This window comes from Patagioenas fasciata, chromosome 5, assembly GCF_037038585.1.
Source record: "Patagioenas fasciata isolate bPatFas1 chromosome 5, bPatFas1.hap1, whole genome shotgun sequence".
NCBI classification, from domain to species: domain Eukaryota; kingdom Metazoa; phylum Chordata; class Aves; order Columbiformes; family Columbidae; genus Patagioenas; species Patagioenas fasciata.
This window is the reverse complement of record NC_092524.1, coordinates 34,494,172-34,516,128: the sequence shown is the minus strand read 5'-3', so window position 1 is coordinate 34,516,128 and position 21,957 is coordinate 34,494,172. Positions and strand designations below refer to the sequence as shown.

Sequence of the window (21,957 nt, the reverse complement as noted above, 5' to 3'; positions counted from 1 at the left end):
AAACGAACCTAGCATTCTCGAGAGGACATTCTCATGGAAGGACCTATGGATGATCCATCTCGTCCTCCCTACATAAAGAACAGCAATATTTCAGGCAATAGAAAGCATGTAGGTTTGCATTACCGTCTGTCCAGGACTCATGAATGGATGCCTTCTGCCGGAACTTCTCTGCCAGGTGATCCAGCCTCTCTAGCCTCCGGATCTCATTCAACAACCACTCCTCATAGCCCTTCTCAGCCTGCTCTAGGCCACCCCAGGCATTGTTTATATCCTAGAGACAGAAGCATGACAAGAAAAGGCAGGTTAGAAGATGGGTGGGAAGATGTACGACAGCGTCAGTCTCCATGAGTTACATGGCTCCAATGGGTTGGAGGGAGTGCATGTAGGCTTTCAGTCTCACAGGGTTGGGCAGACAGATCAGGAAGATGAGGTGCCAGACTTATGCGGGACTACCAGTGTCAGGATATACCTGTCTGCATGACATTTCCCCTTGAAACACCTCCCTACATTAAACTTCAACAAAACCCAACCATCTTTCAATTAGAAAAAACGAGAGGTGCCCAGACATATCCTCATAAAGGCATGCAACTTGAGAATAACCTCAGTCTGGTTCAGATAAAAGGAGGCAATGATCATTTGACCCTCTCATTATGGCCTCACTGAACTATATTCTGTAGGGTTTCCACTACAGAGTAGCTCACCCTGAATGTGGGGCATGCTCTGCAGCCCATGGGGAGAAAAGGAGTTCCATTTTTTAGGCATGGTTGGGGTATATATGAGCAGTTACCCCAACTCACCGAGACCATTTTCCCTTCTGAAGGCATGAAGGCTGGCCTGTTGCTGAGCCGCAGCTTGGTCTGCAAGGTGTTGAAGTTGATCTCGAGTTGGCACTTCTCTTGGACCTTGGGGGGCTTGTGCAGGCGGCGGTAGTCCCGAAAGTCCTCCAGTTTCTGCTGCATGGCTTGCATGGTGTTCTCTGGGGCCCGGTTCTCCAGCCAGGGGATGGTGCGACGGATCCACTCCAGCAACTGGAAAGAGGAATGACAAGAAGGTTTGAACTGAAAAACATGTTAAAACTACTAGTGTTGCTCTGATCTCATTAGAGACAATTTACTTTTATGTTTGTTGTCAGAAAGATTCTGCCACCAGCAGGGCTTGTAAATGCAAGTTCGCTAGCTTTTATGTAAGTACTTTTTTTTACTGACCAGCCTAGTCCCTGCCACACTAAGTAGAGCTGCCTGTTGCAGCACTGCCAATCCAACATGCTTAAGGACCAAACTATGTCCTCAGATTACACTAAAGCCTTAGAGTTTTGCTGGACTGTTGTATAAACAAAGGATGCTGTAAATCATATTATCTCCAGAAGGGTCTAACAGAAGAAATTAACTTCTGGCCTCCAGCTACACTTCTCCCACTCTAGCTTCCTTGAAGTCAGTGTTGATCTTTGAACATCCCTCTTCAGCAAACTTATCTGTCGATCCGGCAAAATGCTAATGCAATGGGCAGTCTAGAGTGTAAGTGGAGTAGTGTCGTCTGCTTTTCAGACCAGGCTGAAACCAGGCTCAAAGGCTACATTTGCCCTTCTGTTTTTCATCTTCCCCTCCTTATTTGTCTTCCATAAACACACTCCAGTCCACATTTGGTCACTTCTGTAGTCTCACAGCTGTCACTCCGTCAGCCTTCTCAGTTAACCAAAGCAGCCTCCAGCTTGTATCTTACACAGATTCTTTCCAGCTATCAGCAAATGCATATTTCTTTCCTCAATTATCTCTAATTTCCATTCTTTCTGATCCAATTCCTGATTTCTGCAGTATATCAGCATACAATTTGTATGAAAGTTGTTATGAAGTTGTATAGTTCTGATGAAAGAAAGTTAAACCAGCTTGATTTTTCCTTTAATTTTAGCATTTCTGTCACTGCTCTTAATAAATTGAGAAACTCAAAGCTGCACTATAGAAAGTTTATGTTTTAAAGTAGATTGCTTTTGGCTTTAAGGTAAGTTTGATCTTTAATTTTTCTCAAGCTAGAAGATGAAAAAATAGAATTTTCCAAGGTGACATGGGCCAACAGCATTCCCCAAGATTAATTATCAGTATCAAATGCAATTCCTTTCCACATTCACCACACAGAAACCAACAGCACCACAGACACCTACATCACTGGCCAGTTTTTCATAGTCTTCCATGAGCTGTTCGTTTTCTTGGTTGACTGCCAGCACCTTGCAGATACGATTTGCTGCTGTCTCCGCCTGGTGAAGAGAAGAAAAACAGAAGAAGGGAAAAGTGTGAAAAAAAACCAAAAAACAAAAAACAAAGCTTGCAGCTTATTTTCCTGCTATGTACCTGTGGGTAAAGTCTCCTACCCTTGGCTCTAGCAACCTGTCTGCACTTTGAAATGTCTGCCCTGATCTTTTTGCTTTCTATCTGACCTTCTATAACAATTTATTTTTCCCACTGTATGTGTTGAGAGACAAACACGTCAGTGCCTTTTCTGAAGCTGCTCCTACAAGAGGGCCCAGTTGTTTCCTTCCTTCCAGAGGAAGCCTGGCTGTCTCCTTAGAAAGATGGGGTACTGCCACCACCTCCACTCCGCTCACCAGCATTCAGAGCTGCAACACCAGTAACTGAGAGGTGTCAAGCTGATGAAATTCTCTGCTGGCTTTCACCCCAGGAAAGAACTATCTACACAGAGTTAATCCACAGACCGGACTTTGGAAAATTCCTAATTTTGTTTAGAAGATAAAGTGGTAGATACTCCTCTTAACCTTAAATTCTGCCCTGCAGGGCTGTCTTCCAGCTTTCCCTATATTTCTGGCACTCATTACAGGGCCACCTCCTCCAGCACTTTGCTGCATGACACCTACCATGTATTCGGGGTCTCATGATGCAGCTGAGGATTTTTTTTTCCCTTTCTGGCTAATCTTTATGCTTATTCTCCCAAAAGAAATCTCACCAAAACAAAAAGAGCCTGTTGTTACTATTTAGTTTGCTTGTTTTTCCATTGTGGGACCAAAACCTTGTTCTCTGCAGGGAGCTTAACATGCTAAAACATGAATCAGGAATAAAACAAGGATCAGAAAAATCCCAGCTATGAACTCAGGAGCAGTCAGTCTGCCCTGAAGTGCCATGCATGTGTTTGCCACAGGGAACGCACAGCAGGCTGATCCTTGCACAACAGATATCTGTAGCTATCAGCTCCCTTTGACATCATCGTGGTAGGTGCCTTGCCACGAAGCCTTGGAAGACGTGTCCCTGTGCTGGGTGTTAAGGGATTGCTCCACACCCTCTCACCACAGTGCAGCTATTGCCCTGGTGCCTGGAGAAGGTGATGGTGCTGCCCACAGACCCCTGTGGATCAGTCCTCCTCCTCACAGAGGCAACTGCAGATGGAGAGGAGAGAGTACATGCCAGCACTACCACATACCAATTGAAAATGCTGTGTCCTGCTTTAAAACTATGTGTGGGACTGATGCCAAAAGAAGTTTTGCTGAGCTTATAGCTGGCAAGTTTCAACCTCTTTCTATTTTTAAAAGGCCTTTTATTATCTGTTTATTCAATCTCCAAGGCCATTTGAGAAAAATCCCCTAATATCTGCAGCTGATGCTGGGCAGCAAGAATAGCAGTAAAGTCACAGGCTATCCAGTGATGTATGGATTGCTGAAGTCCCAGAGGATCTGGCAGTATTATTAATTTGTAAGAAGCTGTAAAAAATATATATTCAGTCATCTGTCCCTTCATTAAATTGGGCATCTTGCAGATACACAGATATTAACTAATTTAAAATACACCAGAGGGACTTGTACAGGAGAGCAATTTCTCTTAAAAAAAATCTGTAAAAAGTGCAAATGATGGTTACATTTAAGAAAGCTTGTACTTTGATCTGTTTTTAATTGGAGTTTGTACTTTCATGGAGTGCTTTTTGATATCCAGAGAAAACCTTATATACGTGGGACCAAACAGTATGTCAAAAAGACATTGCCAAAGCCCTACATGATGTGCGTAATGACTGCAGGGAACTGGTGGTGCCAAATGTTTATCTCGATGACCCCAGGAGGAGCTCCCTGCACACTCTTTCTTCTTTCTACACCCCAGGAGCTCACTGCATCAGCAACCAGCTGTGCAGGAGGGACCCCATTTCGCAGAGGCATATTTACATGTATCTGATGATAGATTTCCTCCAGCTGCCAAAGTTTTTAAATATGTGTGTATATACATGTTGAGCATCTGTCCAAACACAAAGGCCCTCTGAATGTCAGCAATTACGACATTATTTGTATTATTCTAACAGCTGAAGTGTAGAGACTTCCTCTTCCCTACCAGTACTTGTTTCCCGATGGTTCTTTCCTGCTCCAGGCTGCTCTATGCAACAGCGAGCTGCCGCTGCTGCTGCAGGAATGGCTCTGTGGCCACTGTCACCCCCGATGTCATGAGCAACGCATTACACTGACTTGCTCTGGGCAAGGCAGGACTAAAGGATCCCAGTGTTTTCAGGTAACCTCCACAAATACTTCCCACACTGCTGCTAATGAGATGAGCTGATCTGTGGTGATGGCGACCTCAGTGAAACACCTTCAGGTAAAAGAAGAGTGGCATGCTAAGATGTTTACATGAAACCAAGGCAGGTCCCCCAACACCTTCATTAGTGGACTGAAGTGGAAAACACCATTTCAGTTTCCCCACACTGCTAAAGGCAATGATACAACTAGGGTGCTCAGGCTGGCTCCAGGCAAGCCAGGATGCCCACAAAGCATGGAGCAGCACCACGAAGATGTACCACCCTGGGGTCTGGAAGCCGTGTACCTGCATTCTCAGAGAGCCTGTGTGACCTGACCAGCTTAAGGGCAGCATCATGCTGACACTTCACACTGCTTGTACTCAGAGACCGTGGCAAGGGCAAGCCGAGGGCATACTGCTCAATGCCACACTACCGTGTGGTATGCATGTGCTGTTGGATGGCCTCAAAATGGAAATCTGAATAGCCAAAGTAGCAGTAATTTCTCTGCCTTTTGTCTTTTCTGCACTTCTCAACCCTGACTTGGGCTGCTTAGGATGGATATGGAGTTAGCTGTCTCTCTAGCTCATAGATCCAGGTCTCATTGCCGAGGACAATAACAAAGGAAGGTATTCTCACAGTGTGCTATGTAGGGAAAATGCCTGTTGCTGTCCTCTGGCCTCAGAGGACCACTCCAGAATACTGTATGCCAAACACAATCTCTTAATAAAACGGTAAAACATGAGTTAGAAATTTTCAACCCAGAAATCAAGTTTACAAAATATTAAGCCAACCAGTAGCTGCATGCATTTAGTGTGAAAGTCAGAAGCAGTTAGAAAACAAGCAAACCAACCAAACCAAGTAAACCTACAAATATATATATATATATATACAAAACGGCATAAAGAAAAAGCAGCCATCTACACACACGTCAGGCAGGGGACCCTGTACCTTCAAAGGCTCAGTATAAGAGAGTGAAAGAAGCAGAAAGCGGCTCATGGGACTTCCCCTTCAGGACTGGTGGCAGTAATGAAAAATCTGAATGAAAAATGGAGTGATATCACAGTAAGTCACCTAACCGTGCATGAGGTGGCAACACATTACAATCTGGTCTGAGGCTTGCACTCAGTATTCACTTTGCATTTGCCTGGGGATTTAAATCTGTCACTCAGCAGCTGGCTAACATGCAGCTAGAGCAGCTCCAAAAAGGAGCTGTGCCCCTCCTGCCAGGGCACAGTTGAGTTGCTGGGCCATCAGGACGGCTGAAAACTAAATTATTATATCTTTAATCTTCCCTATAAGCCAGTTGGACTACATGGGATTGAAGCTCTAATAACTAAGAAGCTCCATCTCTAGTTCTTGCCCTAGCTACATGGTTCAGGTCCTGAGGCAATAAAAGGTTTTTTTCAGTTATCCCTGGAGACCTAGCATCCACCTGAATTGCTGATGAGAGCAAACTGCTGAGCAGGTTTCCAAATTGTGGAATGGGCGCAGAGGAAAGAGGAAGGGATTGGCGAGGGGCACGGCTGTTCCTGCAGCAGGCCACAACCCTCTTCATATTGTGGTTCACCGTTTCCTCAATCTGAAGTTCTTCGGGTTAAGCAGACAGCATGGAGCAGTCGCTTGGGGCACCTGGCAAACAGCAGGCCTTATCACCAGGCTGGCACAAGTTCTGAGACTACCGTCTTCCTGGGCAAGTATCAGCTGGTCAGAGCTTCCAGTCTAGTTTTAAGGGTTTTGAACTAGTCACAAAGCAGGATGCTAGTGAAAAAGTAATGACTACACAAATTACGCCAAAGGGGCAAGTCTACCACACTGCTGCAGGACATATTCCCATTTCCTTGGAAACAAGACAAGTATAATGTAATTTATATGAAACAAGGCAGAGAACAAAAAGTTTGAACTAAAGAGCTGCTCCCTGGAACCTGCTGCCTGTGTGTGCCCTCTGAAAGCCAGCATCAGCATGGTAGCTGCCTCAACACTGCGACCACCAGCACTGCTTTGCACAAAAGAGATGAACTCTTCTGGAGTCAAGTTAGCCTCAAGCTGGGCAACACATGGACTGCACCTCAAATAGAAAAGGCCTACTGAGAGGAAGCAGTTGTGCTAGGTGAAATGGAGAGATTTTACATCTCTTTGTAACATGAAAAATGCAGTCTCGAACTTCAGATTTTATTGTCCCAAAGCCTACAATCTGAAATTAGCAGTGATCCTGAAGACCAGCCAGGCTATAGCATGGGAGGAAAGGATGGACCTTTTCCTTCTGTTCACAGGATTGCAGGGAAATTACCATTTTGGAAGAAGTTTGCCCGAAGGCAAACTGTGACTCTCTAGTTCCTCTGAGGACAAACGCCCAGATGCCAGGCAAAGAGACTTTGGAGTTAAGAAGAAGCAGAGGAAGAACGACTGAAGTTATGGAAATGGGCAAAGCAGAAGAAAGAGAAATAAAACATAGAGGTGGTTTGGGAAACAGAGAATGACCAGAGAGAAGCAAGGAAGAAGTGTGTGAGTTTGGGAAAGCTCAAGGCCTGGTAGGAATGGACTTTGTGGCTGGAGCACAAAAGGGCTACATAACCAGCTCACAGATGATTCGGCCTAGAAAAGGACCACTGACCTAGCTGGGGCTGAGTGTGGAAGGCAGGATGGCAGGTCAAGAGGGACAGGCTGTGATTTCCTGGAGGAGGCTGATTTGATTGTGGTACTTCTGGAGGCGCATTGCCTGGCCAGGATGACGCCCACTAGTCACTGAAAGGACACTGACTCTGTCAGAGCATCTATTCATTTATCTTTAGATGCCAGCTTTACCAAATGCTTTCTCCACCACTGAGGTGTGAAACTGAAGGGAAGGAACAGGTCAAGTCTGTCTGAAAGGACATGGACATCACATCTCCAGCAAGACTACAGATGGCACATCCAAGCACATTGCTGGATGTGTTGGGCTTCCCTGCAAACAGCCTGGCATGGATGGGGGTCTGGCACGTTCCTCAGTGGAGAGGAGCGGTGGGCAGGGCAGGGAGCAGGGAGTGGGTTGTTAGTGGTAAAGTCTCACCTTCTGCGCCCCTGAGAAGGCGTGGTAGTAACATGAGACATAGGTCATTATGGCCTTCGCATCCGGCCTTAGCGTGCCTAAAATATCTGTGCAGAGAAGGAAAAGAGGTTGAAAGGATAAAGTAAGAAGCAGCACATAGAATAAAACAAAACAGTCATGGGTGGCGTGAGAGAGGGAAGAAACTTCCCATCATGCATTGCAGGACAGGCCAAACAGATTTCCATGCGAAGAGCTGGGAATTCGGATCAGAAGGTAGCTAGCAGTGTTGGCTTGTGGCTCAAAGAGGCACCCCTCCCTCCCATCCCCTCAACCCAGGGGGATCTCGAGCTGAGGATCTGGGCTCTGCACCTTCACAGCTGCAGTCCAGGGGCCTGGCCCAAGGATGCTAATAGTCTGTTTGGAGGTCTGAATGCCTGTGCTCAAGGCTCTTCTGTATATCGAGGAGACAGAGATCAGAGCCTTGCTATGCAGTGCACTTCCTACACAGTATCTGCTCTGCTGCAACACGCACTGCCTGTTCCTGCGGCTGCTTGGTTCTGGTGAGACATATTTACAAGGTTTCACCCACAAAATATTTTCCTTAAGTGACTCCATTACCAACAGGAAAATGGCTAAGCCAGACACAGCAAGGACTCAATCGCCCAATTTCCAGCATGGTGGGTGAGAAAAGAGGGAACAAAAAAAAAAAAAAAAAAAGAAGCAAATGAACAAAAAAAGGCACCTCAGTCATGATAAGCAATGCCCTGTTCGAAAAATCACCATGGATGTGTTCATTAGACATGGTTTGTAAGCCCCAGGTGAACTGGGACTGAATTTGTGGCACAACTTGAGAAAGCAGCAGGCTCGGATCTTGAAGCAAGGGTGCAGGAACCTGCAGCATTTGTAAGGTAAAAGATAAAGCTTTGGGTATTCATTGAACCCTTCATAAAACCACTAAGTTAGCTCTGTTCCTCCACCTTTGAAAAAGAAAAAAGAAGTGAATAGATGTTGGCATCGTTTTGAGTGTGGGCAGGCTGCAGTGTCCTGCCGAGCAGAGCATCTATGTGGCGGTCTCCCCGGCTCTGTGAGACCAAGCATCATAGTTCAGCCTTCCCAGGAACAGGGGGTGCAGGCCCTCAGCTGTCAGGGCAGCAGTTTGGAAGACAAATGGAGAAGGCAGAGCTCCTCACTCCCTTGGATTTACGTGTATGCCAAGGTGCTGGCATATGCCAAGTGCCACTGGAAGTACAACTGACTATAGCTAAATGGGACTCCTGGCTCCCTTGCCACACATATTATGTCTGGGGCACCACTTTGAACCAACAGCCAACTCTACCAAGAACATAATAATAAAGATGCCCGTAGCTAGAGAGGAGAGAGAGAAAGAAAAAAAATGTTTGGACATTAGCAACGGCACCAGGTGTGCTCTGTGGAGGGAGCTTGGGATCCTGTGATACCTTCTGGGCTCCTGAGAAGGCGTGGTAGAAGCTAGAAACATAGGTCATGATGGCTTTCTCGTCAGGACGGGCAGTTCCAACAATGTCTGTCAAAAAAAACCTCACGTTAAGAGCATAATCAACTGACAGGACGAAAGCAAAGGAGAGGGAGAACCACAACTGTCCAGGAGGCCTGCTGGGGTATATGCTTGTCATAGTAACTCCGCAGGACTTCCCAGCGTTCCCCAGATGACGTGTCTCTCTTAGAGGCCAGGGTCACCCTACTGGTTCCCCTCCCTCACGATAAAATTGCTTCCAGAGTCTGGTCAGGCTAATGCAGTCATATATCAACATGTCGTATGTCACAGCATTTCCCTGTCCTGAGAACGCTACTGTGAATGGTGGGTTGAATCAATCCAAACTGGCAGCAGGTTGACATGGCTTCTATAGACGTATTATACTGCAATTCCTCCATGCAGTTCTTCAGGAAATACGCTTTCTCCCTTCCTTTCCATGCCCCTGTCCTCCATCTCAACACAATGATAGCTTGAATTTCAAAAGTCCCTTTCACTAGTTTCAGAGTAAACTCAACACCTCCAGAGATCACAATTAATGGTGTGGAGGAATGCACATTAGCTTCACTTCATGAGGGAGGAGAGTGATCAGGGAAGAGCAATGGAAGCTCCTTCAAAGGTCCCTCTTCATCACTGCTAGCTTTGCTGAAATCTGACGCTAGATCCAGTTACTCCAGAGGAGGCTTTATTTCCTACAGAATGGCAGGAAGCACTTGAATCTGCTCCAGAAACCTCCTGATTTTTTGTGACCTCAGCATGATGAATGCAGGGAAAGCAAGACTCATCCCTGGGCATGGGAAATACTATCTAAGAATATGAGCATCCTCGTTACCCAGATACAGGTTCTCTGGGTTCAGCTGTCCTATCTCCACCTTTCCCCTTTGTTCCTCACACTCCCTTATTTAACAAAAGCCTTTAGCTGCTTCTCTTGTTCAAACCAAGCCTGAAATGAAGCTTTTACCACTGAAACGGGCTGTCTTCAGGTGAACAGCCAACAACCAATGAAGAATTTCAGGTTGTTGTTCATACTCCAGGGTTACAGTTTTCAAAGTCTACTGCCAAGCTGGTCCTGGCAAGGCTCTGAAAAGTAATCCTTGCTGGCCCAGTGGCCCCAGGGAAGCAGTCATAGTCAGTAGCAAGAGCACCTCCGAACAACATGGATCTCTGCCTTGGTCTCCAGACTCAGTCAGTGAGAGATCTCCATGCCCAACACTTTCGAGTAGCTGAGAAGCAACAGTTTCTAACAACAGTATCATGCCCCCAAAAGGAAGATCACAATGTCAGAAAGAGCCCAGAAAAGAAAAATTCTGGAGCAAAAGGAACGCAGTCCTACACCATATGTTAACTCAGTATTAAGCCTGGTTCTTGAAAGGGAACGCTTCAGTCAGGAGTGGATATAGCCAGGCACTACTCATCTCTGCCTGGTGTGTCAACCCCAGGTTAAGATCTCCACACCAGACCTGGAAGACTGAGGGGGCACAGGAAGAAGAGGGAAGCAGAACATATGATTCATGATTTCAATTTAACTTTTTCCCTATACGCTTAAAACACAGTGAAGGAGGGAGCATTCAGAGCTTGCTGAATTCTTGTAAAATACCAGTCCACCTAGAAGTCGGAAATTTCTTGAGAAAAAGCAAGTTAAAAGCCACTGGGTTCTACTTTACCTTCTGCATCCAGCATCTTGGGAATATCCAGATATTTTTCAGCCACATCAAAAGCTGTGTTCAGATTTGTGAGAGGATCATCCTGGGAAAGAAACAGAGCCAGAGTATCAGCATCAACTTGTAACAAGGTCCACAGCATTTCTCTCAAAACAGAGCTATTGTGCTTGGTTTCCTTCAGGTAACTGTGCTGTCCAAACAAAATTTACGTGTGAATCCTCATGTAGCAAGATGAAATAATTAGCTTCCTTTTGAAAATGGAGCCTGGAGACTCATGATAATTAACACATAATCTATGCACTTGCAACAAGAAAGAATAATATATTTTGTCTTGAAACTAGCTTAAACTAAAATTAGCTTCACATCATACTGATAGTAAACGGCCATATTTCACATTTATATCTCATGCTTATATTAAGTTTGCAACTTCCCTTTGAAAGAACTGCAGAACAGTGTGTCTGTTAGAACATCTAAGCAATATTAAAATAGTAACAACATCTGCAATGGCTGCTGTCCTTAACTAGCATACAGTTTGTTGAACACCAGTTGAGTGGGAGGAAGAGAAATGTTTTAAGAAATCTCTACAAAATAAATACATATAAAAGTACCCATTTTGTCTGAGTATAGCTTTTCCTTCTATGCGCTGCACAGGACTTGTCATTTCTATTCATCTATATATTATATAAACCTTCTGCTGTGGCAGGATGCACTTCAGATACAGACATCAATACACAGTAATCAAATCCTAAACAAAGTTAAATGTGACTTATCACATCATGAGTCATATCACAAAGGTAACTAGATTTTAAAGAGCCACACAAGAGAATATGAAACACAGATGTCACTGGAAATGAAAGACCTCTGCAAACTGTTTCCAGGATTCAAATGCAATGATTGGCAACAGGACACCTACCAACATGTATGAGACCCTCATATAAGCCTGATTTATATATTCCTGTATATCTATGATACTTGGTTATTCTGAAGGATCAGTCACTTCATGGATGACAAATGACTTTGGACTATCGGTTTCTAACATTGAGACAGGTGGCTTCTGCAGGAGGAAAGGTTGTGCATGAACTGTTAGTGTTTAGTCACCATGTTTGCTAAGCGTCTTTCAGGAAAGAGGAAGGATGGAGTGGTACTCTCCATATTGTCATTTGTGCCACTCACACTTGAGATGCACCTTAAAAATTAGGAAATAAGGGATATAATTATTTCATCTTCTTTGTAGAGTGGCATCCATGTCTCTGGTTCTCTTCTGTTTGAGATCATGTGCCTTTGCTTATTACATCAACTTGGAAGATTAATCTGTGCCTGAACTCTAATCAACAGGCAATCTCCTTCAAACCCACCCAGCATGGAAGATGAAGCTAGGCAGGTTGGGCAGGCAAGGTATGGGAATGCAGAAAAGTTCCTTTATGGCACTGATCATTATGTAGCCCTCAGATTATAGCCTTCACGAAACCAGGAAAGTGAGCTATTTAGAAAAACAGTTTCCTGCAGTATATCAGCATCACATTCCTTTGGGTGAATGTCTCCAGTAGACAGCAATGTTCCACCTACCAAAGTAAACCACACAGAGGCCACCAAAACAGACACGACCACTGATCGATATTTAGTCCACTGTGACAAGTCAATATTAAGTGAGGAAATGTTGCACAGGCATGCTGCAATAAAACCAGTGGCTGTCACACGTAGTAACAGGTCGCCATCTTGGTATCAAATAGTACTTTATTCTTATATAATACACTTTTATTGGTGACTACATCAGATATATTATATCCACCTCTTCAGAGTTTAGCAGTGGTGCATGCAGGGGATTTTTCCTATCCTGCAGCCACAAGGAACCACCCTGTGCCATTGAAATAGACGCCGGTACCATTTCAACCTCAGCCTACTTGTCTCCTGTTCCTGCCATGGAGAAATCTCTATAAACCCAAACCGTAACCAAAAGCCTTATTTGAGGTGAGACTAGCCAGTATATTACATACCTTGTTCACTATGTGTAGACAGAGCCTTAGCTCCATTTAGGAAGGAAGAGTAACAGTCTTTCTTTCACTCAAGCGCAGGAGCATCCAGAAATGCCAAGTGGCAGCTCTTCTGCCAGTTTTCCCCCTAGTCCATAAGCCATATTCCACCTCTGTAGAAATGTCACCACCATTTTTTTAGCCTATGCTGACCATGACCACCACGGCATTGCTAATGCCTTGACAGAGTGTTTAGTGTGTGAACACAGACCCTTCATTAGCACAGAGCCATCTGAATGAGCTGCCTGAAGATCTGTCAGCCTCTCCTGGAGGAAAGGGAGGAGGCAAAAATCACTGCAGATAGCTTTCCTATCAGTTTGCAATTAACAACACCAGCAGCAATGTTGCCAAATGTTAAAAAGAAATTTTAAGCTGGAAGTTGGGAGAGGTTTCCTGATGGGAAAACTTACTGGGCTTGGGCACTCCCAAAGGAAGGGCTGGAAGTCTTAACATGTGAGAAACTGGAAACTCATCTAGATGAAGCTATCAGACTTCACATGTAAGAAAGATGTGTGATCACATAACCTCTTGGGGAATGAACCTAAAGACAGTGCTACTGAAAGCACGGAACCTAAATCCAAGACTAGAGGTCTGAGATAAGCAGGTAGCTAAACCTGAGCAAGACCCTGTTCCCTGTGGGAAAAGCTTCACCCCTCATGGATAGTGGAGCTGCTCATCGCAAAGGTGTTGCTGCTTTGTGCAAGAGATACGGTTTCCCTGGGGGCTTGTCCAAGACTACAACAGGGTCTCGAGCCCTATGAAACTCCTCCAAACTCTACCACTTTCAGTTCTATTCCATCATACATAAGCTAATTATTATTTCAAATCCTGTTTCAGCTGACTCCCATGAAAAGGGATAAAATAATGAAGACTGGCCTGGCAGCCTCAAGCCTCGCAGTGCAGCACCACAACTACAGGCACACTTTAGGGACCCAAAGGAAGCAAACAAAAGCCAATTCACCTGTCCCCTGATTTGTTCCACAGCTGAAACACATACCCCAGAGGAGCACTGACCCAGATGAGGTTCTGCAAAGGTGCCTCAGTTCCCACTCTGCTTATGTGAACACATACTAGAACAGCAGATATGTGAAGAGGAGCCACAACTTCCCAGGCTCTAGCTGGGCCAAGCACAAGGTAAGCTATACCTTTACCATGGAGGAACTACGTTGTTTTAACAGTGGCAGATAGCAAACCCGCCCTAAACAGATGCCCACCTGGCACATTCTCTGCTTTTGCTGACTAAAGACTACCATGGCTCCTCCTCTTTCACCACAACCCTAACTCACATGGGGAGTTTTCTCTGCTTCTCCAGCTATTTCCAAGTCCTTGCAGCACACAAGGTTGCCATGGCAATTATTGCAGCATGACATAAAAAACTTATATTAACTAGCAATCAGGAAAGAAGATGGAGAAGGAGGAAAATCAAGAGAGAGCAAGCACTTACTATACCTGCCAGAGCTGAAGAAACTAGGAAAGAAATTCAATTGGTACAACTCACATTTTCAGGAATACCTGTAATAAATGCATCTAACACAGCAGTACACAGACTACATTTCTATATGGACTGCGGTATATGAGGGAGTGTCTGAGCCATCAGTCAACCATTGTGCTTGATAAAAAAGATGTGGCTCACAGTTGAGCTGCCATCAGGGGTAAAAGGAGGAAAGGAAACCCCATCTTCTGCACATGCTTCAGATGCAGACCAGGAGCTGAATCTCAAGATCTTATCCACAGTAAGCTGAGCAATAGCTCAGCCTGGGTGGACTTGCACCTTTTATTTTGGGGGCTGGACTATGCAAGCAACTTCAGCTGCATGTAGGCAGAAAAGAATTGTGCTTGCTCCACTAATATAGCTAGACTGTGCTGACAAAAGAAGTTGCAAACTTTTGAGAAGAAGACATGCAACTACATTGACTACCCTGTGCTAGCAAACGCTGCCAATACAGCCTCTGTAGCATAGATACAGCCCCTGCAAAGGAGCAGAAAACAGTTAAATTGAACAATAACATTGCCCAAATGGGAGGTATGATGCAGACTTCTTGGCAGCTTGGACTGATGTTCACTTCTTTATCTTACACATTTGTGTGTGTACACAGAAACACACACAACATCAAAGGTGCAACTGAGACACCATTAATCACTTCCTAGAGTTGGAAGAGACCTGCAGGCGGACCTGTAATCTACTATCCACTGCTTCTCAGCAGCCTCTCTCATGCCTTTCTCTGCAAGAAAGGCCAGGGATGATTCAAAATGTTGAGGCTGTTTTGTTTGTTTGTTTGCTTCGTTTTGAGGGAAGGGGGAGAGGGGAAGTAGGCTTCGAGGAGAAGGGCGAGAATTTGTTGAATTGAGCCAAAGGAAGGAGGAAAGAAGAAATAAAGGAATAAACAAGCGACAGAAACACTCCAGGGAAACACTGTGTTTAGGAAGGTCAGACATCTAGGCAAAAGGTAACTTCCCTTCAGCACACATCAACTGCTGGAGCTAAAGGCTAGGTTCTGAGCTAAGTTCTTCCAGCTATTTGCTCAAGATTTCAGCTGTGGTAGAGTTCTCAAACATGCATTTTATCTCATACCTTGAGAGTAATTGAGGCAGAACAACAATAAAAATTATACAGAAAGAGTCAGAAGACTGCAGGAGGGCAGAGGAACCTGATGAAGGATGGGATCAAAGGCAAGTGGAGAACAAAAGATGCTGGTTCCTTTTAACCTTACTCTAAGGAGGACAAATCCCTTCCCATCTACATTGATTTTGGCTACTACAATCACTCTCTCTTTCACCTTAAAAAGCCTGCAGGCAATATGACCAAATAACTTTCTTTTCCTCACTCTTGTTTCACTCAGGTTTGGCTTAGGGCTTTGTTGATATCAAACAGAGACTGCTGTAGCATTTACTCAGCTGTGTTTGTCAGACTCACATTGCTTAGCTGCTTTTATTTTCTCAAGATCAGGCTCTGAAAATGTAGCTCTAATAACTCCTTTTTTATTGCTGCTGTTTATGTAAACAGGTACAGTCTCTCCTCACTGTTTATTCATCATGTGCTGACTCCAGACATGAAGACTCATCAGATAATATAACTGACTGCTCTGCAAGACAGTAAAGATCTAAAAGGTTACTTAAAGCAGATCAGGCATTGTACAATTCACTGCCTCAAGGATGCAGCTAATATGATTAACTCATTTACATATTGTCTGTTTACACAGTGATCCAAGAGCACAGGCTCCTATGTTTATTTCCCTAGCTAACATCAAGCATGTATGCACTTCATAACACCCAGCCCATGAGATCAGATGGGCAAATGTTTTGTGTATTAGCCCCAGTAATGACACATGAATTATGCTCTTGGTTGTGTCCAGACACAGAGACTGGATCTCAGCAGACTGCAGGAACGCCAGTAGGATGAGAACCCAGTTTGGTCTTCCATCGCCCTGTTACGTCAAGATGCTGCTAGCAGCACAAACGACTGAATACGTATTCTCATCATCGATCTTGTCTCCAAGACACACAGGAAGCAAACTTTGGAGCAGCTAGATGTCATGCTACCAGTGGCAATTTTTAAAGTAAAATTGAGTGCTATGTCAAATGCTTTTCTGGCACCTGACACCTATACGCTTGGAGAAGCCCGGTACTGCAGATAGCTCAGTGCTAAACTGGAAGCATGTGGCAAGTACCCAGTGAGGGCACATACACCCCCACAATGAGCTTTTCATTTGAACACCAGGTAACTGGTTTCTATCCAGCTCTCCACAGAAATATTAAGTCTGATTTGACTCACTAGACTGTGACATTAGCACAGAACTAGTCTCACATTTGGTGTTAGTGAATTTGCCAGTTTTTGCTCATCAGCTGGGATTGGGACACGTGGGTCTCATATAAAGCAGTCTGAAAGCAGGAACTCATTAAGTTCATGCTTCACTAAGAAGTCTGAATGTACTGATTCATCCCTCCTTCCTTCCCCCTAATCCTGCAACTACCAGCTTGTGCTGAAGTTCTTCAATTATGTTTATCCAGCTAATTCTTCTCCCTCTGTACTTATGCATCTGGTCTGATAAAGAAGTTGAGTTGTACCTTTCGTAGTTTCCCGTAGTCGATGAGCTCTGGACGGTGTCTATGAATTAAAGCGCAGAAACCAAGGCCATCCTTCCAACTACAAGAGAGACAGAAGAGAGCACAATGAACAATGCTCAGCCAGAGAGAGATACTGTGACAGGCATGAGCACGAGGGAAGGCACCAAGACAGCAGGATGACTAATTCTGCTTCAGTTTCTAGCTAACAGTGCTTCTCTAAGTGCGGGGAAGGAGGCATGTCTTGTACCTGCATGAGACTGCAATAAAGATGTCTTTCAAACCCTACAAAAATTCACTGTGATTAGGACTTGCCCTTTGCCTTGCCACCTCCTTTTTGCCAGTTCTTTGTGCTGAACTCTGTGCATGTCCTGCAAGGACAGGTATAGAGCTCAGGCTTGAAAAAGGTGTAGATAAAAGCCCTAAAGGAGGAACAAGTGTATTCCTTAGGGAAAAGGCCGATGTTCATAGCTAGCTCCACTACAGTACTGGCTAGCATCAATGGCACTTAAGCTCTAAAGAAGTGCTTTAGATTCATGTGGTTCATACAGCTCTCCAAGATGTGCTGGAAAAAGCACTATTATGCAGAATCTTCACTGGAACATCTGCCAATTTGGAAATGTTAAGAGCAGAGCAAGAAAACCTCTCATCCCTTTCCAGCTCTGCTATACCACAAAGTTTCTGGTGCAGCCCTTATTTCATGGCCTATAAACTGTTCTGAGTTTTGACAGAGGAAAAGCTGTCTGGCTTAGCCCATGGCACATATAACTTAATGTTCTGAAGAACTTTATGAAAGCAGCAATTGTAACCAGAATGAGGAATTGGGATATAGGTACTTGGATCCTCTAATAACCTCTGCCTCTAGGTGCCTGTCTGGACTATGCTGTTATTGTGCAACATGCATCTGCGTTGTCTTGGTAGGTCTGTCACGAACATTGTTGAATATACCAAGAGACATATGAAAATCACACAGATTGTAAGGCTAAGTGCTCACTTGTAACTCACCTGATATGGAAGTTCTGGATGTTTACATTTTTGTAGGGGGCTGTCTTCCTCTGACACCATAACAAAAGTCCTTCTTTAGCAGATGTCTCTAGAGAAAGAAAGCACACCAACCAACTTATTTTCTTAGAAAGCAGGAGTCTCTGGGGCAAATGCTAGAAAAACATGATCAGTTTCTCTTTGGTAGAGACTGCACGGAATTGTGCTTTATTTAATTTCACTTGTCAGAAAATTCCTTGTCTTGAAGAGTCTACTGGGATAGTTTTGCTACTATTATTTTTTAATGAGGTTCAGTAATAAAAAGATAGCTTTTCAGGATTAGAGAGTTTTGTAGGACTTGTAAGAGATAAATCCATTTTCAGTGCTAGTCCCTGAATCAGCCTGCAAGAAATGCAATATATTCCAACATCCTTTTGAGATGCTCTTAAAATCTGTTACGAGAAGAGGATGTGAAAAACTCTTCTCAGCACTCTTGCACCTGTACAGAAATGTCAGTGAGATGACAGGGCAGATTGGGAAGCTCCCTTGGATCTTCCAGTGACTCAAGAGCACAATCTGGGCCTTTTAAGAGGCAGTGCTCTTTAGATACCCAGTTGTTCATTGTTGAACAGTGGCTGAAAAGAACTGAGATTTACCTTCAACTGAGATATCCTGAATGGCAAAACGAAGGATAATGGTCCAGATCATTCCAAGAGTCATTTTAACATTGCCATCCACGATTTCTATGGCAAAAAAAAAAAAAGGCAGAAAGAGAATCAGTTGCAAGTGCAAATCCTAGTAAAACAGGAGTATTGAGGAGCGTCTCCTTTTGCAGATGAGAGAATTGGAATTCCAGCTGAAAACTGCACATCCCCTTGTCCCCACATGCTCTGCTGGTACAGCACAGTCTTACCCGGTAGTACTCAGTAATCAGACTAGTTCTTTTACTGTGTAATACTGAGTGTAAAACAAAAACTGATGATCTAGAAGACCAGAAATAAAGACCAATTTAGATCAGCGTAATTCCCCACAGGGGCCTAGAAACACCTTGTTCAGGTTTAATTCCGATCACTTAGGAGTCATATAAGCCAAACTGGGAAAAAAACCAAAAACCTTCCTCTCTTCCTCTGATATGCCTACTACAAGTCACCTATATAACTGCCCTAGTGTAATTATACCAAAAGAATCAGTGAGACTTCCCAGTGCAGATGAGCTCTGGCAGCTCATTTTGTTGTGTAAAGAAGACACCACCAAGAAAAAAAAAAAACAAAAAACAATTAAAAAAATCAACATTTTAATTTCAAACAAGCCTAAATACAACAGACTGCCAGTATAGGACTTCTTTCGGTCCTATAATTTCCAAAAGACACAACAGAGCATTCCTCAAAGTACACACATCCTCCTTGAAGATCCAGTAAGGGCTCATGCTGACCAGCCTGAGCAGACCACAATATAAACTAAGATCCTAAGCAGGCTGTAGACTCTGCAATATAAATCAGCAAGGGTCAACAATTTGTAGATTTCAGAAAGCTACTGCTTACATGTGTGAGATATGATCTATTTAGGATGGGGAATCAAGGTACTGGGGGGAGGTGCTGGGGGAATGCTGGCCCAGAAATGGACTTTCCACCATGTATAGATTAGCACCAAACAGTCCAAACAGTGAGCAGCTGGGCCTCAAGTGCTGATCCTTAGCATCTACAAAAATTCCACACAGACTATACATAGACATTACAAAATTTACAGCCTTTACTTTTTGGATAGTGGGACTAGCTGAGCTGCCTTCTCCTACTCATTCTCTGGCAGGATCCTGCACAGCAGAAGGATCTTTCACAAACAACTGACAAGTTACAAGAGTATTTTCAGTAAGAAAAGGGTTAGAATTAACCTACTGTTTGGAGGTAGAATAATTAAAGTCCTAACAAGGCTGCCAGAAACCATCTTTGTACTACTGTAGACACCTCTGTGCCACTGCTTCCATAAAGCTGTTTGGCAGGAATACATTGTGCTCTGGGGCAAGTAGAAATTTGCAGTATAGGCAACTGCCACCTGTCACAAAAGTAACAGTATTCAAAATTTTCCTTTTACGCTGTTAAAAAATGCTTTTCATCATATGATAACTTTCAAAATGTGAATCTCAGTGTATTCAAAACCAAAGGACAAGTAGCACACACCATAAACATTTTGTTTCAGAAACTGTGTCCATCTGGTCCAAATTCCCAAAAGCTTGTGACTTTGCAATACATGCAGTGCAACTTCCAGTGTAAATCGGATGGGTGATATCCAGCTGTTTTGACATACATCTGCATCATGGATTTACCAATTTAGAAGACAGACAACAACACATGCCACCTTGTTCTACTGCAGGAAACCCATGTCTACTCCTCTCTGCGCTTAAAAGTACACACAGATATCTTGGTGGGGCATCAGTTTGCCCAGAATTAAACAGTAAACAATTTCTCACTGCAGTATAAAAAGACTACAGTTATCATTGCTGGCATGGAAAAATGACATTTGCCTGTTGAAAGTTTTCTCACAAATTAATTTTTTACAGGTATTTTGAGGTCACGGGGCTGTCTACTAGGCTGATGTAAGAAAATGTCATGTGATGACAGGTATACCCAGTTCTGTACTTTTTGCATTCTATACCCCTCCAATAAAGCAACACAGCCAGCTGAAAGGAAAATCTTTATTGTTGTTACAAATACCTAACATACTACAGCTAAAATATAAAAGAAAGCATCCATGTTTTCACCTTGTTTGTTTTGTTCATGTGATTGATCTTTGTGAGGATTTTCAAAAAACAAAAGCCCAATGCTTGTAAAACCACAGCAGTTGGCAGGAGGACCCTAGTGTAGATTTAAGATCTAAAACTCTCTATTTTAATGGACTAGATTAAAATCTGATGGCAATACTTCAATGTTGAAAATGTTTTATGGACACTAATAAATCAATCAGTGAGCTGAAGTAGGCAATTAATATTACTGTTCCATTGGTTTAAATTGAAAATAAAGGTCAAGATACTCACATAAAACCAAATGGCTTTAAGTTGCTAATATGGCATTAGAACTCAGCCCTATGCTCTGGTCACATTCTCAGATTCCAGTTATAAAGTTAGCTGATGGAGCTAAGGTGGAAAGTACCTCTTCTCCCACAGCCCTCTTCATTGCATCACTGATTTAAAAAGCAATGTGTGTGTTCCCTGCTCCAAGGCAGATTTAACCAAACACATCATCCCCAGGTTTTTGTTGTTTTTTTTTTTTTTTTTTTTTTTTGTGGTGTTGGGTTGGTTTTGTTTTGTTTGAAGCAGGTAAGCATTTTTCGTTTCTAGAGATAAAAATCTCATGGCAATCTGGTTACAAAGTCAGCCAGCCTAATCAGAAAGGCCATATCCTCTTCGGCCCTCACTCACTTGGTTTTCCACCCCTTCATCTCCCAGTGCCAGCCTCCTTTTCCTCTAGAATCCCTTCAGTGCCTTTCAGCTGCTGCCAGTCTCTTTCTAACATAGCAGAAAACAGTCAAGAAACAAAAGTGAAAAACGTGGTTGCAAACCAGGTTTGCATGAAGCCTTCTGCTTCCTGGTGATGAAGAGAAAGAAACTCTTCAGGAATTGTTACAAAGTTGAAGGTAACACTACAAAGCTAGAACAACCTAACGCTTAATAAAGCCGTTGTGTTTGTTCCCTGCTGATATATGCAAGGCTCAGTAACATGAGAGCAGTTCAGATATTAAAAGGCTAATAATCAGACAGTATCTTCTGCCTGACTATGCTTTCCAAGTGCTCTTCCTAGGCAGAACCTCTGCGAGTGTTGTCTGCGTGTCCTCCACACCAGCAGCTGTTGTCTGAACAGCAGCAGCAAGAACATGTTATTATTGTGATTTACATTCAACTTGGGAGTGGATGAGTTGCTAGCTAAAGCTGATGAGGCATCTGCATCCACTGGAAAGAAATTTTTTGCACCAGTGAATATGCTTCCACTGAGCTCCCATTATTGTACCTAATACTAGGAAAAAAATACGCAAAAACCACAGTACTCTCATCCATTTATTTGACAGTCAATTAAGGGCCTGACAAATATTCAGTCTTTAGGTGCAAGACTGGATGGCTAGATCGATGTGTTTTTTAAAATGCATGAAGTCATTTTGAAAACTACAAAAACAGTTAAGCGTACTTTTCTGCCCTAGCTTGGGTAG

At 43.7% G+C, this 21,957-nt stretch overlaps 1 protein-coding gene across 6 annotated transcripts in view; it reads right to left on the bottom strand.

The window, feature by feature from the left end:
* ACTN1 (actinin alpha 1) overlaps positions 1 to 21,957 on the bottom strand; it is an 89,451-nt gene that overhangs the window by 16,207 nt on the left and 51,287 nt on the right. For 3 of the 6 annotated variants that reach the window (XM_065840262.2, XM_065840257.2, XM_065840259.2), the window contains exons 4-11: positions 18,420 to 18,506; positions 17,788 to 17,875; positions 16,786 to 16,864; positions 10,694 to 10,775; positions 8,977 to 9,062; positions 2,156 to 2,248; positions 798 to 1,028; positions 124 to 271 (exon numbers count right to left, since the gene is read on the bottom strand). In XM_065840262.2, coding sequence (XP_065696334.1) covers positions 124 to 271; positions 798 to 1,028; positions 2,156 to 2,248; positions 8,977 to 9,062; positions 10,694 to 10,775; positions 16,786 to 16,864; positions 17,788 to 17,875; positions 18,420 to 18,506 — 894 coding nt within the window. Of the gene's footprint in view, positions 1 to 123; positions 272 to 797; positions 1,029 to 2,155; positions 2,249 to 7,540; positions 7,627 to 8,976; positions 9,063 to 10,693; positions 10,776 to 16,785; positions 16,865 to 17,787; positions 17,876 to 18,419; positions 18,507 to 21,957 lie in introns of all 6 variants that reach the window. The other 3 variants (XM_071809290.1, XM_065840258.2, XM_065840260.2) reach the window with 1 other exon arrangement.